The sequence below is a fragment of the Hesperophylax consimilis genome, chromosome 2 (genome assembly GCF_061612785.1).
Source record: "Hesperophylax consimilis isolate HC1 chromosome 2, BYU_Hcon_1.0, whole genome shotgun sequence".
In the NCBI taxonomy this organism is placed as follows: domain Eukaryota; kingdom Metazoa; phylum Arthropoda; class Insecta; order Trichoptera; family Limnephilidae; genus Hesperophylax; species Hesperophylax consimilis.
Window position 1 is genome coordinate 31,824,684 of NC_142837.1, and position 17,892 is coordinate 31,842,575.

General features: G+C 33.7%; 1 protein-coding gene across 1 annotated transcript in view; it reads left to right on the top strand.

The window, feature by feature from the left end:
* The window catches only part of unc-13 (protein unc13 homolog), a 217,859-nt gene that overhangs the window by 168,266 nt on the left and 31,701 nt on the right, over nt 1-17,892 (top strand). Inside the window, exons 12-13 of the mRNA XM_089642160.1 lie at nt 16,711-16,889; nt 17,642-17,792. Coding sequence (XP_089498286.1) covers nt 16,711-16,889; nt 17,642-17,792 — 330 coding nt within the window. The remainder of the gene's footprint in view (nt 1-16,710; nt 16,890-17,641; nt 17,793-17,892) is intronic.

A 17,892-nucleotide genomic window follows, 5' to 3' on the forward strand; every position in this document is an offset into this window, starting at 1 on the left:
CCGTCTTGTTGAAAGTAAACGTTGTCCAGATCAATACCATCCAATTCCGGCCATAAAAAATCATTAATCATCTCTCGATAGCGCAATCCATTCACCGTAACTGTTGCTCCAGCCTCATTTTCGAAAAAGTAAGGTCCAATGACTCCGCCGGACCATTAACCCCACCAAACAGTCACACTTTGAGGATATAGAGGCTTTTCAATAATAACTCTGGGGTTTTCCGAGGCCCAGATGCGACAATTTTGCTTGTTGACGAAACCACCGAGGTGGAAATGGGCCTCATCACTGAAAATGATTTGCATTTGCTTCACTGAAGTGAATTTTAATAATTTCAATGCGTTTTTGAAGCGTGTATTGTTCCATTTTTATCAATGGCGTAGTTTCTACTAGTCAAATGTCAAAAAATGACAATGAGCTTCAAAAGTGACATCTACCGAAATAGCGGGCTATTTAAAATAACACCTCTTATTGGAAAACCCTGTATATCATAATTTTATAACTTTTAAAAATAAAAAAATTTATAATATTTAATATATATAAATTGGTTACAGGATATAATATGAGTACATAAAAATATGTTTACATTACAAAATATATTTATGTTCGCAATCTCACCAATGAAGAAACTGGTTCTTGTGCTTGGTGAGAGAGTTACACTAATTATAAGAAAAATATAATCATTATGCTATAAGTATATATATGATAGGAACAATATATAAAGAGACAAAATCTAAATACAGTGGAGATGGGTATAGACTGATAATAAATATCAATGAAGGGAAAAACATGCAATTATTTAGTTGATTATTTCTGATAGTGTAACTTCAGTTTTAGTTTAAGTATGTTAATATCCTTTAATTTGTTTATTTCAATCGGAAGGTTGTTGAAATACTTTATTCCTAAATAGGTATAGTTATTTTGCATTTGTTTGGTATTACATTTTGGAATTTCGATATTGTATTAATATCTTTTAGATAAGTGGGTTTCAAATTTTTTGATTATATTATCTTTATAAATTTGGATAATTGCATTTTTCTTGAATATATCTTGTATTATGTTATATCTTTAAAACATAACTATATGTAGTTAATACATAGGATGTTAAGGGAGGTACTTGACTTACTAACCAGTAATTCCTGACATAATTTGGAATAAAAAATTTAAAAGAAATTTTGGTCTGGGGTAACTTTCTACAAAAAGATAGCAAATCAGTAGGAATTGGACAGCTAGGATCGATGTTAGGGGATGGGCGGTTACTCGGCTGACTGACCAGTCTCGACACGTGCAAGAATTTTTTTTATTGTTTTTGAAAAAAAAGTCAAAATTTTTGAATTTATTGGCCCATTAAAAATTATTTTTACTTAAAATAAAATAAAGTACTCATAGTTTGTTCCGTATTCATAATTTATTGTTGGAATAAGAAACAAAATTCAATCCTTTTTGTGATTCGGTCGAAGCCGGGTGGTAACTTCTGGTACTTCATAAAATTGATCGCATTGGAATCTCTTAACTAAGCATGGCAACATTACTGAATAATTAATTTCAGTGTTTTTTTTGTTTTTTTAAAGTACCACTCATTAACATTCCACGTCCATGGAGTCTAGATGAAATGGTGTGCTATAAATTGGACGTAGGAAATTAATGTATTCGTACTTTGCAAAAGCACGTTTTTTTTTAATTTCAAAGCATTGCTGGAAATTTTGCAAAAAACCATATGGAATAGAACTTTTTAACAAATTAGGGGCAGCTTTTCTAATAAATTAGTGGAATGTTAAAATACCATTTTTATATTTTTGATCTTATAGTCCAAGCGATGACCGTAAAAATCCCATCCCATAGGCCACATGAACCAAATTAGTACTGGGCTTTGACCCCAAATAAGATTAGTTAAAAAAACGCATTCATCCAGATTTCGGCCCGGGAGGAGTCCTGGAAAGCGAAGACTTTCGGTGTCATTTTTGGGATGAAAATATCCGACGTGCCACATTACCAAAACTAACGGCAAAAGTTAATTGCAAATTTGTTATGAAAAAAAAAATCGTTCACGATTCACAGAATTTGAACAATTCATCAAATTTCAAAGTTAAAATTTAAGTTGTGTGATAGTTCTATTGAAGTTATGTCAATATTTTAATTACAGAATTTGAATATTACTGTTAAATTTGATGAATTGTTCAAATTCTCTGTAACAATCCGTCCTTGTTATTTTATCTGAAACCGTAAATTCTTAACAGTTCGGAATTGAAATTAATAATATGATGTGACCACGGGATTGCCTAGTAGTCACATACGGTTTGCGGGCATGACGTCACTGCCGTCTTTCGCACCCAGTATCATTTTAGCAGCAGTCAATAAATAAAAACTTGTAATTTAAATCGCTGTGTAAGTTTATGAATTAGGATCACTCAGGTGGGCCACTATTTAGAATTAAAATATTGATTAAAGTGGCTTTAGCAGGGTTAGATGAACAGAGTGAACAGAACTTAATATCTAAGTCCCAACCTTCCTCTTTCACATCTGATGCCCCTCTCTACTCCATTAAGCCTCGCAGCAACCCAATTGGGGATGCTATAGTACCACTAGCTAAAATTCAAATTGTGAAAAATAAAAAATGGTTGTGTTACACTCTCCAGGATGTTCTTAACTGTTACCATAAATAATAGCTCTCTTCACATTTGTTGGTAATAAAATACTCAGTTCTTATTTGAAAAGGAAAAATGTCCCAGAATACTGAGCTGCCGCATATCTCTCCGCGTTTTATTAAAATGTCCTAGGAAATGTAGCATTTCCGCTCGACTGTAATACCTAATATCTTTGTGCCTAACCTTAATCCTGGTCCATCTTATGCCGACAGATGATGGAAAGAAGTTTTTCTTGCTAAACGTCGTTTTCGCAATGTTTATTCGTCACATTTGAACGAAAAAATTTAGTATAACTTTAGCCAAAACTTTAGTATAACTCATGAGAGATCAGTTGTGTGTCAATATCATCAAACAGCTTAATTCATTTCTAGGTGACCATTCAAATTGAACTCTTTGTTAGACACACTTAAGCCCCAGTTATTTCACAGAAATTCAAATATAACATTGTGATGAAATGTCTCTTCCTTGCCAAGGAAGTTCTCTGACCACTGAGCTAATTCAACTTACTTTATTTTGGGTTCAATTCATAGATGTCTAGGAAGTTCCTATGTCCTTTGAATTACGAATTAAATTGATAATACAATAACGTGAAAGCAGAAAATCTGTCATAGGGCTTTTTGTCATTTAATTCTCAAAAGTAAGACAAACGTCATACTACGTGTTAGCCAAATCCAAATTTCGAGCTGGCAAATATGAAAAATAAATTAATTTAATTTCATTAAGGCAAATATACCTTTAGATCATCGACCTTTGACATTATTCAAGAAAAAAATATTAAAAGATCTTCAAAGAAAACAAAGGACTTATTATTAGTCAAATAAAGCAACCACAATGATTTTATTTTCCGAGCACAAACAAAACAAGAAACCGAAGTCCAAACAACAACTGTTTTCCAATAATACTGATTCATCTATAGCTTTATCAAGTATCCACTTATTTGTTTCTCTCAACTAATAAAATAATCCTTTCTTTATGGTTTATTTCCAAATACTGCTGAAATTCGGTTTTTATGCGGCCCGGGCATATAAGCCCTTAAATCATATTATCAGATAAATTCCTGACATTTCCAGTTTTATTTTATGTATTCTTCGCTTTCAATTATTTACAGACACGAGCCTACTAAGGCGATAAACAAATTCCAAAGAAACATTGCCTACTTGCAGGTTGGGCAAATATAAATGTATCTTTCCCGCAATGTCGTATTTTTATTTCTCATAAATTTTATAATATTTGAGAAGCACGCGGTACTCACAGGTGGAGCAAAAATAATGTCATGATGTGAATGTGCCATAATTGTTGCAAATGGCGTCAAATGTCATTCTGCTTTGACATTTATATTGTAGACAGTTGGAGAACAGTTAAAAACAAGCAATGGAGCGATACACAACCTGAAGAACGCAGAATTATTGTTACTGTTTATTTGACCAATTTCCGGTATGTCATAATGTGATTTGACTGCCGTTTTTTTAGAAAATGGGCTCTTTTTCATAGAAAGTTATTTGAAGGTTGTTATAATAAAACAACACTTACCAATATTTACCTATGCTTGCCGGCGGCCAATTTTTCGTATCTCGATCTCAGTATTCGCGAGTTCAGACCAACTTTTAAGGAACCATCTTCATTGGAAACCCTATTTACAGATATTACTGATGTACTATTTATTGACAACAAAGTTTTGCATATTATTAAGAAATTATCCTTAACCTATTGTATGGAACAATTGTATGCTGGAAGTTACTGGCTCTGTATGATTATGTTTGTTAAAAGTACCATAGATTTAAAGCGCTTACGACGGTGAACCGATGTGGGACGTTCTGGTTACTCAAGTCTTCATAGCGTGGTTTTGCCCCACCTGCGTTAAAACAACAGAACGGAAATTGTTCAAATAAGCAGTAACAATAATTCCGTTTTTTTTCAGGCATGTATCGCTCCATTTCTTGTTGTCAACTAATGCTCTATCTTTATTTTTTGGAATAAATTTATTGAGTAAAACCTCAAATTGTAATATTTAATTATTGAAGACGAAAATCGGAAACAGAAAAATCAGAAAAGGATACGGTCACATCTAGGGATATAGGCCAGTGCAATTAGCGCCAAAAAGGGGGTCGCGATCGAAGTAATTCCGGTATTCCCAATTTTTTTATATGTTATATAAACTGATCTCCTGATGTAAAATCTGAGTTTCCGACCTTGGCGCACCTGTGCTCGCGCCGCCATTTTGAAAAAACTGGCCGAAATCGGGCCAAAATCTAGTTTTTCCCAAATATCTCATTTCCAATGCAAATTTCGGCTAAAGTAAATTAACAAGTATAATAGAACATAAAATGACCTACAACTTTTGTAAAAACAAATTTCTTCTATCTCTAATAGGTACCGAGGTAGAAAGTCGTAAAGGTGCGTATATTTTTGAAAAAACAAGTTTTTTGCGCGACTAGGTTTGGTTTTTTATAAATACCTCGTTTCCAGTGGAATTTCATGAAAATTTTATTGATACCAATTATGTAGAACATGGAATTTTAAAAAAGGCTGTGCAGTTTTTATGTTTATATAGTTTTTTTTACCGATATAAAGAATAAACAAATCTAGGTAGGTACGCACAGAAAATCAATCACGGTTTATTATCACGTTATTAGATTTTTGTTTGCATTTTTAAATACATACATCTATAAATTTACTAGAGGGCACTTTGGTATGGGGGGGCTACCCCCCCCACCCTTCTACTCCTCCCCTCCGGTTCCCTTCACAGACAGTTCCATCCTTCGTTGGAGTGCTGGATTCGTTTATCTGCATAACATTTGTGAGGGTATCGAGTCATTCTGTGGGATTGAATCAGAAACGTCAGAGCAACACGTAGAGATGAGGCCTACAAGAATTAGGAGGGATGATCGAGACGTTCAAACTCTCATTGATTGGTTTGCTTGCCATGAATCATTTCCTAAAACAAACGTGATTATGTCTATTAGCAGTGGCACAATCGGGGATAGCAAAGTCACTTGTCACATGGCTGAAAAGATGGGGAAATTAGCTATGTCTAAAGTTATCAACCAGAACTTTGGAAACCTACACTTAAAACGTAATGATGCGATAGTTTCTCTTGCGGCGGTGACGGGAATGTCAAAAATCAGGGTGTGACTATGGCAATAGATCCATTAATGCTATTCAATATGAACTCTCTCCTGTACCATTGTCTCTTTTCTCAGAGGAAGGCATGCGCAAAGGAACGAAGTCTATATTTTATTCATCATTCAACCCTCTACCAAATAATACAGAACTGGGAAGCAGTAAAATACACGTACTTGATGGAGGATATTTACTGCACAAAGTGGTATGTGGTCGTGCTCAACCTTTTTCAGTAATTTCCCAGTAATATGTCAGGTATGTACAAAATCATTATGGATCCAATGCAGTAGTGGTATTCGATGGATACCCAGATTCTATGGAAAAGAAAAGCACTAAAGGGGTGGAAAGAGCACGGCGTGCCAGAGTTACAACTTCTGCTGAAGTTTTGTTTTTTGAAAGCATGCACCCACAAGTGCCACAGGAAAAGTTTCTGGGAAATGAGAAGAACAAGTCTCGTTTTATTTCACTACTCGGAACCTCATTTGCACGATCCCACATAACGACAGGACAAGCTGAAGAGGATGCTGACGTTCTCATAGTGAACACAGCAAATTCATTGTCATTTCAACATGATGTAGTCATAATCGTTGGTCAGGATATTGATCTGCTGGTACTCCTCACAGCTCTCTCACCTCCCAACGTATATTACCAAAAAGTTGGAAAAAATAAATCACCTAACGCGTTGTACTCGAAAAAATGTTTTAAACATCTTGAAATAGTTGAAAACATTTTATTCCTTCATGCCATAAGTGGTTGCGATACAACTGGAGCTCCGTTCGGTCAAGGCAAACACAAATTTTGTAATATTCTTCTCAAGAACAACTCAGTGAATGAACTTGTTCGTGTATTTCAAGACCCAAAAGCAAAGACAGAAACGATCACTTTGGCTGCCGAACAACTATTTGCACTTTTGTATGGCGGCAACGAGAAATCAAATTTGGAAAATTTAAGGTACACCATTTTTGTCAAAGGAGTAAAAAAGAACAAATTCAATTTATCCAGGCTACCACCCACCAAAGATGCAGTCCAGCAAGACGCTTCAAGAACATACTTGCAAGTGCAGACTTGGCTTGGTCACGATAAAGATCCGACTGAATGGGGGTGGAAAAAGGATGCTGTTGGGTTACTTACTCCAGTAACAATGTTGAAGGAAGCTGCACCTCAGGCCTTGCTGAACTTCATATCATGTCAATGCAAAAAAGGTTGCGCTGGAAAGTGCACCTGCAGAAAGTCGGGTTTGAAATGTTCCTTACTCTGCATTAATTGCAATGGCAACTCCTGCGAGAATGCTGTAGAAGCCTTTGTTGATGACGATGACGAGGAATATGATGACCCAGTCGCCACAAATTTGGGTGATGAGACAGATGAAGAAGCTATTCAGGGCCAGAAGTAAGAAACTATAGTCAAGGGCTCGTACTTCTGTCTAAACTGATCTACCATTAATTTTAATTTTTGTTATGCTGACAACTTAACTAATAAAGAAAAGAATGTCAATAAATGTTAATTTTACGAAAATACCAATTTTTTATCTTTTTTATGTACCTTATCATCTTAATTGTATTAATAATCTTAAATGTATGTTGTGATTACGTTGATAGGCATGTCAGACCAAGCTGCGAGCACAAATGTAGTGGCTTGGCCAATTTTAGTGGTCTTCCCATTGGGAATGTATGGCGACCGATATGCTGAAATAGTCTATCTACTATATTTATATCTAGGTCTGATACAGGCATGACGATTGTTGTCAACGTATATGTTCTTAGAACAATAATTGTTAAAGAAAAATAAAATCAAGGAATGCCAAGTTTAAAACACCTAACCGCGGTTTCAATTTTTGGCCTGCTTGTGGATTCGAGTTTTGATACGTAATAGAGATAAAAAATATAAATTATATACCTATTACTTTAACGAAATTTTATTTTCTACAAAATTATTATCAATAAATTTTTCACAAAATTGTACTGGAAACGAGGTATTTATAAAAAACCAAACCTAGTCGCGCAAAAAACTTGGTTTTTCAAAAATATACGCACTTTTACGACTTTCTACCTCGGTACCTATTAGAGATAGAAGAAATTTGTTTTTACAAAAGTTGTAGGTCATTTTATGTTCTATTATACTTGTTAAAACACTTTAACCGAAATTTGTATTGGAAATGAGATATTTGGGAAAAACTAGATTTTGGCCCGATTTCGGCCAGTTTTTTCAAAATGGCGGCGCGAGCACAGGTGTGCCAAGGTCGGAAATTCAGATTTTACATCAGGAGATCAGTTTATATAACATATAAAAAAATTGGGACTACCGGAATTACTTCGATCGCGAATCGCTAATTGCACTGGCCTAATAGGGTCCCATTGACATTGGACAAAAATTATGGGACATTCACATTATGACATTTCTTTTGCCCCACCTGGTATAAGATAAACGTTAATGTATGAACTGTTAAATGTTTCATTTTAATTACTGTAACTTCATAATATTATCAAATTACACATATGAGAATTTGTTGTTTGTTTATAATTATAAATTATAATATTATGTGATAAGATAAAACAAAATATTTTGTTAGTATCTATAGCTACCCCGCTATGTTCAACAAGATTATCAAAATTAGTTACCTGCTAAACGTTAAATTGAATGCAAAACCTTGATGAATGAATTAATTGGTTTCCTGATAAACTTTTAGTAAAATACGAATACATATTATATTATCATGATATCTGAACACGTGTTCATAAAAATCTTAATATTTTCGTCGTTATATATTATCAAGTCAAATACAGGTGCATGAACACCTGTTCCGATATTTATCAGGAAATGGAAAGAAATCGATATTTCACGATTTTAGAGGCAAGTTTAGAATTTTTTTTGATTTAATGGTGATTTAAAAAAATATATTATGTTTTTTTTTACTAATTAAATATAAAATACTTATTATTAAAAAACTATTTTGATGGGTTTGAATTTATTTTTCAAATATCCGATTTACATTGGAACACATATTAGTCGTATATAATTTTTTTTAAATGCCTTTTTACGAAGTTTTATTTTTTTTTCATTTATATTTCCAACATTATAGGTTTGAAAAGATTATTTTTTTATTAATTCACAAAAAATGTCAAAGTTGCCATTAAAATCATAAAAAAATTTATTCTTCGATGACCTATATTTTCAAATTTAAAATACAAATGAATAAAGCATCACCTATCCGTATTAGATATTTACTATATCATTTGATTTAAAAAATGTTATTTAGTTTGGTCGAGTATTTTTGCCTCAAATCCAAATTTATGTTTTGTATGAAGAAGGCCGCGCAGCCGTTCCTCTTGAGGCCCTTCGCACACGGAGATACTTACAAGCTATGTGACTGTGACGCTACCACAAGTAGCCTACTGATATGCTACTCTGTTTTATTTATTTATTTTTTTATTTATTTAATACATGTTACATTATTATGAAATTTACATAGAGTAGATATAATGAATCACCATACTAGGCGGCTGCCTGTTTCATGGTGACCAATTGAGTGTAATTAATTTGTATGAAATATGAAATCTAGTGTAAACATATGAAATTAGTAACTATAGATGAAGCTAAAATTTTGGAAAAATTGTAATAAAAAGTAGAAGATAGAAATTAGAAAGGAGAAAGATGTAAATTAGCATTAGATTGTAAAAATGTACATAATTATGTATATAATTTTTAATATGTGTGCATGCAAGCACACATGTGTATATAGCAGCAGACATACCTATATACATATAACAGCACATGTATACATACACCCATATGACGCATCCTCACGCATATAAACAATATATACACCTCTATCTGAGTACTTGGAATAGGCTACTAACACTATAACAATCACACATCAAAAAATCCCCGAGCGCTTTCCTGAAACTGTCGTATTTGGCTATTGATTTTATTTCTAACGTTAAATTATTGAATATTTTTGGAGCAAGAAAGTTAAATTGTCTTTGTGCTATTGAGGTTTTTATTGGGGGAATAGTATAATTCGATTTGTTGGAATATCTTGTATTATGGGTCGATTCAAAAATATTTTTTTTCGTATGTTTGAATTTATAGTAGGAGGATATGTTTTTGACGTATAAGGATTTTATGTTGAGTACTTTGAAGTCGTTAAATAAGTCCTTCGTGGGGTGAATATAGTGTACTTTGTAAATAGTCCGCATTATCAATTTTTGAGCTTTAATTAATGGATATAATATCGTGTTAGGGCAGTATACGTAGAGCTGTATACGGCGCTACTCGAATTTTACTGAATTTGACATTTTTTCACTTGCAGCCGTTGAATTAATACGATGTTAGGTGACTAGTGACGAAGACAAAAATATTGTTCTTCATAATAAAAACTATCTAAAGAAGATTTTGGTTCACCCATACAACGAAATAAATGTTAATTGTAGAGCATTCGTCGCCGCCAACGAACTACATGAGAATAACCTCAATCCACTAAATCTTCTCCGGTAAATTGCTAGTACGTATTTCCGTGTACGATTGGCCTTATACATCTTTGAGTTAAGTTTTCGTATTTTTATGATCACATAACATATAGGAGTCAAATGATTGTGAATAGCAGAATATTTTATTCTCAAGTAAAATCATTTTGTTACATCATTCCTGTCAATATCAATTATTGGAATTTCTTCCCCATTTTTACGTTCAATTTGAAAGGAATGACAATGATGCATAGATGATATTGTAGCTGAATAGGCTTCATTGTGTCGTAGTTGTTACAGGGGGTACTATAGGCGGGAAAATTATCTTCTCGTTGCTAGGAAAGTTTAGCTTGTAAGCTAATTCGGCTCTTAAACCTATGATGCAAAGTTTAAAACTTTTCCTTTGACTACATTAATCCCCCGCATTCCGAATTTCTACCGATTTACAACATTCTTTCCTTGAACTGAACACTGTTTTTATATTGAAATATATATTCTATTTTTGTAAATATTATCTATACATTTGCCTTGCTGAAACGGTAATTATATCTAATTCCTTCGATAGAAAAAATTGCAAAGTACGCTCCGAAAATTATTCTGTTATTTAACGTGTTATAGGTATGAAAAAAATCACAATGTATCTTTAAATGCTACTTTATACATGTGTCGATAGATTTTTGCTCTATTTTAAACGAATCGTGTTTTATTAAATATTTTTAGAATTTTCACTTTATAATAAATGTTTATTTAAATATTAGCGCGCTTCCTCTAACGTTTCCATTTACATGTCCCCTTTTCAAACCATCCTCTTCTTCCTTTTAAACGCTTACGACAGAGCCTTAAGTGTCAATGGAAGACGTGTTAGTTTCACTTAAGAGGAAGCTATAAGCCATATCGTAGGTAATAGGCATTAAAATCGCTTGACAAACTGAGTCTAGAAAAGTTCGATTTCAAGCAAAAAGCTGGTTTTTATTTATTTTGTAAATAATTTTGTATGAAAGCAAAAAAGTTAATCAAGTGAAACTGTCACAAATAATCTTAGATATAATACAGTATTTTTAAAAAGTTTTTTCCTTTATGCTTTCATACATTTCTATTGAAAAAATTATTTTTTATATAAATCTCTCACCCCCGGTTTACAGCTCTACCGTAACCCCGTGGAAGGAAAATCACAGCCTGTCGTAGCGATAATGGTTTAAGGGCTATGCAAAGGTTTAAATCTTAATCGTTTTATCAATACTCGCGATATATTTTGTAGGGTTGCCTAAACTTAAGTTTTTGAAAAGTTGAACTTCAGAAAAAAAATTTTAGGGATAGTATCGACTCTTGGCGCACCCCTGGATAAGCAACCGTGAAGGCTATAACAGAAGATACACAAATCACAATCACACTACCTACATACATAGTACAGCTTGAAGCAGTGGCGTCACTAGCATTGTACCGATGGAGGGGTGGACCGCACCAGTTACACCAAAATAACAAATAAAAAACTCTTTTTTTTATTCTCCCTGTTGTGTTTATTCACAAGATCTCAGCTTTTACAATTGACAAAAAGACATTCGGATTGATGTGTTCGGAGTGGGCTGATATTATTGTTTTTTTTTTCCAAACATCTTTATTATACATTAGTTAGATTTTTCGACATTATTTGTACAAAAACGTAAGTATGCGCTTGACGATATGAGGTGTACCTGTATTTTTTTGCAGTGAAACCACCATAACTTTTTTATTTGTATTGTATGCGCGCGGTAGGATTTCGAGTTATATCGTATCTTGAATAAATATTACCACATGAAGAGCCGAAGATTGGCAGTTCTCCCGGTCATGGAAAGCCTAACTTCGTGTCACTTGACTCCGATTCCCTGAATATTTAATTATTTATTTATACACCGACAAAGAGCTTTTACATTAAAATGATACATGACATCATAACATTAAGTATGCACAGAAGGATATCTGTATTAAATAGGAAAAAAATCAATGTAGATACAATAATTAAAAATTGGAACAAAATATGTATGCGAATACAAAAGATAATATAGCGGACGAGATACAATTGATATTACAAGTAGGTGCAAAGAGAATATAATTGAAATACAATAAACATTGTCATATTCGATATACAAGGTTGTCTGGGGGTAAAGTGCGCTAACTTCGTGGGGTTATTCCACATGATAGTACAAGTTAAAAAAATAAATAACTTTTTTCGAAATTCCGACGTCTTATAGGTAAAAAAACTTGAATTAGAAAAACAATTTTGTATGCGAAAATAAACATTAGAATTTCGAAAAGTTATTTATATTTTTACTTCTACAATCAATCATGTAGAATCACCTCCCGAAGTTAGTGCGCTTTACCCCCGTACACCCTGTATAATAGTAAACCGGTTAGTAAAAAACTTTGTTTTTCATTAATTCAGATTATATATCCACAGAAAAATATTTATTACCAAGGCTAAGAAATCTCTGTATGGCAAAGTTGGTATGAAATAGTTCTTACGTAAATATGTCACTTAACATTTTTACAATACGACAGAAGTATAAATACAGATAACAATAGGTACCTTGTAAGGATTCTGAAGACTATTATATAGGAAGAAAACCATGGGGGTAACACAAAGAGTTACCGCATTGGGTGTGATACCGACCCCAGTGACGCCACTGGCTTAAAGTCCCGCACAGAGCCATAAATAGTATCGAATACGTGACGTAATAACTTCATAATAATATGCAAATGTCTGTGTTTGTCGCTACCCGAATAACATTGTTATGGTCAGATTGTACTGAACAGTAGTAGGACTGCTCTGGACTTTATTGTTAAGTTAAACTTTAAGCCTGGACTGTGTAAATTTGGCATAATAATACTGTTTGCGTAATCTCTTATGAAGCTGCCTTCAATCGGGGGTCGCTAAATTCTCAGGAAGGGCTTGCAATATGCACAGTTTGGAGAATCAATATTTATGAATTGGCTTGTTTCGTATTTCTAAACTTGTTTTTTATCTTGATTAACTCATTTTTACGGAGGGTAGTGTAACAACCATTTAATTCTACTCATGAATCAAATGAATCCATACTAGTTCTCAACGTCTAAGAATAACTGTACACACAAGCCCATCAAGTCTTAATCCAATAGTAAATAGATAACTAATTATTACAGGCTGGAAGAGATTAGCAAAACTTGCCGTAGTTGCAAAGGTTAAATAAAATATTTTGAACACCTTCAAATTTCGGCTAGTGTTAATGTTGATTTAAAAAGGTATCTATTAAAATATATTAAAAAAACACGGTGTTTTTATAAAAAAAATTGTCATGAAAACTTATTTTAAATCAGTGCCGGATGCACGGAAGCACTCGCGTCCAAAAATGAGCGACAGTTTCTGTTGGGGTAATTTCAAAATAGAGAGCGCCACCATCTTAGTCGACCATCCTTCGTTTTAAAGAGGGAAGATGAATGTTTGTGCCAGCCGATATGACACTCGTGGTGGTCGGACGTCTATGGCCATCATATCTCAGATACTAACTATCCGATCCAAGTGTTTTTTTAAAGGTGTGTATTTGTTACAACTCATCTTGGGCTCCAAGTTAGAAATATACGAGGGCAAAGTTTAACCAGAATTACAAAAACCGGGCACGACAATATAGAGACAAGGTATAGCACAACATTCCAAAAACGATTACTCTGCAAACGCCGAAAGCAGACACAAAAGTACAGAATATGGGTAAATTGCTTATTTTGACAACTCAGGCGGCATCTAACAAAAATCTGCAAACTTTTAGAATCAACAAAATATCCTACTAGGCTGAACTCAATAAATATTAAAATTAAACAATTCAAACAAAAAATTATAAAATTTCAATATACCCACCTACTTAGGAACTGTACACATAAACCTAGACTAACCACGAAAACAACTGGGGCTGTGTCCGACACTGCCTATCTACATTTTGTATTATTACTAATTGAAATGAACGTAGAAGTTTAATTGCTTCATTAGATTTAAATTACATATCGTACCTTTTTTTGTGACAATGATACAGTTATTTCGATTATTTCTAAATCCCTCTCTTCCCGAACCCCTACGATGAAACTTGATAATGTTGTATTAAATTAGGATTTCGGGGTAATTTCACCATTATGATGGTACTTGGAATAATAGCTGCATTGTGTGCCAGCCATTAATCCCAAACATAACTCAAATATAGAAATATTTCGATTTTGCTCAATGCCCATCACTAGACTTATGAACCTAAAAGGCCCTGGACATTAGTGCGATTTTGTATGAATGACATTGAAGCTTTATCCCTGATGCTCTATCTAGGACAAACTTTTGAAAGAATTATAAATATACCATTTTATTTTTACTATGTTATTTTTTTGTATTTGATGAGACGGGGGATGATGAAAGAAAATTAAGTAGGTAAAGTCATTATTTTCGTACACCACCCCGCGACTTGAAATTGTTCATAGGTACCTACTGCAGAAAAGGGTAAAATTTCGATCGCGCTGGCCTCGCTTATTATGAATATTTTTTAGATAAAACCTTTAGATTCACCTTAATTACTGTACGACACAACTTTTTGCATTCGGGGCGGTGGAAAATATTGCAATAAAAATTTCAATTACCTAAAATTAAAATTAGCTTTCGTTTTGTGATACGAGGCCGTCCATTTTCAAACTTTATTGTCAAATGTCATTTTGTTTTGTTGGTATTTCTGTTACTATAGGACGAAACGAACGGCTAGAAGTAGCTAGAGACAATCGCGCGGTCGTTTTTTTTAATGTTAAAAAATTCCGTCATATTAGTACTTACCTAATATCCATGCATTGTGTGCGTTGTGATTGAAATTTATTAGCTGGATTTTATTTTTTTACGTTCAAATTTTATTTAAGTTAACTATTTCTGCGATGTTGAGCGGCTACGCTAAGTTTGTAATACAAAAGAAAGTGCTCCCTTTATAGCGCCTGCTCGCGTCAAGGCAAGAAAAACATCCCAGTTTTCAAGTAGTTTAGCGGCTACGCTAGGTTTGTGTAACATGGTTTGTGATACAAAAGAAAGTGCCCCCTTTATAGCGTATGCTCGCGTCAAGGCAAGAAAAACATCCCAGTTTTCAAGTAGTTTAGCGGCTACGCTAGGTTTGTGTAACATGGTTTGTGATACAAAAGAAAGTGCCCCCTTTATAGCGTCTGCTCGCGTCAAGGCAAGAAAAACATCCCAGTTTTCAAGTAGTTTAGCGGCTACGCTAGGTTTGTGTAACATGGTTTGTGATACAAAAGAAAGTGCCCCCTTTATAGCGCCTTCTCGCGTCAAAGCAAGAAAAACATCCCAGTTTTCAAGTAGTTTAGCGGCTACGCTAGGTTTGTGTAACATGGTTTGTGATTCAAAAGAAAGTGTCCCCTTAATACCGCCTGCTCGCGTCAGGGCAAGAAAAACATCCCAATTTTCAAGTAGCCGCTCAACATCGCAGAAATAGTTAACTTAAATAAAATTTGAACGTAAAAAAAGAAAATCCAGCTAATAAATTTCAATCACAACGCACACAATGCATGCATATTAGGTAAATACTAATTTGACGGAATTTTTTAACATTAAAAAAAACGCCCGCGTGATTATGTTTCTAGCCACTTCTAGCCGTTCGTTTCGTCCTATAGTAACAGAAATACCAACAAAACAAAATGACATTTGACAATAAAGTTTGAAAATGGACGGCCTCGTTTCACAAAACGAAAGCTAATTTTAATTTTACGTAATTGAAATTTTTATTGCAATATTTTCCACCGCCCCGAAGGTTAAAAGTTGTGTCGTACAGTAATTAAGGTGAATCTAAAGGTTTTATCTAAAAAATATTCATAATAAGCGAGGCCAGCGCGATCGAAATTTTACCCAGAAAAGAAATGAATAGTCTGTTGGGATTTCAAAAAACAATATATTTTTTCTAATGCTTTACTATGGTATTAGCATAAGATAGGTACTGGCAACTGGCAACATTTTTTGACATAAACAGTAAAACAAAAACAGCAGTGGGTGGTTTATTTATGTTCATGTTTATTTATGAATGACAGATTGACATACGGGTAACGGTGAGTGGTTTATTTATAGGGTAACGTCATTGACAGAAAGTATTGATTCATTAATTATTATTACTTCATAGATCATGGAAACGATTGTCCATAATTATTATTATCCAGCCTCGAATCATTAAGCATGTCATTCTTTCCATTTAACTGTTGTAATTACATATTATTGTCAAATGGTGTGCCCTTATAAATCAGTTAAAATAAAATAAAATGTTGAAAACTTCAATGAAAATGAAAGCTGTTATATTGACATCACCAATGAAATCAAGAACTATAGCTTACGGCATAATACATTATAACAGCTTTCAATATTTTTTTGTACAAAATTAATCGTGATTCCTTTTTCTGCCGCTGCCAATTGCCGGCGGCGCCTGGAGAATATCACTAACCAATCCTTATTTGTTTTCCAGTATACCTGCCTCCATGAAAACCAGTTCCACTACCTGTGCGAGGAGGGCGGGGGCTCCGTGTCCCTGCCCAAGGCAAAGGGTGACGAGGCCTGGAAGATTTACTTCGACGAGGCCCCCGAGGAGATTGTAGACGAGTTTGCAATGAGATACGGCATTGAATCCATCTACCAAGCCATGACGTGAGTAGGATCGGCTGCATTGTTGTTTTTAACTTTTATTATTTATAATAATAATGTGCAGTGTTCACTTTACTTAGACATTGAACGCTTTTAATATTTGATAATATTACACTTAACCAGTGTACAAATTATTACTGAGTTAAAAAATTTTAGAAATTGAATTATTGCAATTTATTTATTTTTATTGCGTTTAATTCGTAAAACTCAATTTAATAATTTTTTTTAATTAAAGTAAATCAAATTTAATGATGTTAATTTATTATTGTTCAGAAAGTATTTTAGTTTTTATTATTGCGACGGCTTTTTCAGCGTACGAGTCCATTATTGAACTGTGGTTATTCCACATTGAGATGACTTATTTATGTGATTTTATTTTCCTCTACTTTTTTTTAATCAATTTTTTTTTACTGTAAATTTTGAAAGTATTTTTTCAATGTTTAATTTTTATGTAATTTTTTTTAATTGAATAAAATGATTTGTAATTTTATGTGAAACACGCCCTCTGACTATTAACCATTGAAGAAAGAAAAAAACACCAAATTTTTTCAAAAATACTCTACCAATTGATATCAAGCATCATAACTATTCTACCACTGCCAGTTTTAATTCAGGACCGTAAGGGTTAAAATAATGTATTAATCGTTTGAGGCTTTTTAAAATCCTAACCACACAAAATTACACCATTTGCAATAATAAATTATTCTTCATCTCTATTCTCTTGGATTGATTCCAACCCATCTATTTCATTCCAGCCACTTCCACTGCCTGTCCACCAAGTATCTGTGCGCAGGAGTGCCCGCAGTGATGAGCACCCTACTAGCAAACATCAACGCTTACTACGCCCATACAACTGCCTCCTCGGCCGTGTCCGCCAGCGATCGGTTTGCTGCTTCCAATTTTGGAGTAAGTGTTGTTGAAAGTCGTTGAAAAGCATTGTTAATTTAATTTATTATTTTTAAACTTTTTTTTCGTGACAAAACAGAACAGTAACGAAACAAAACAG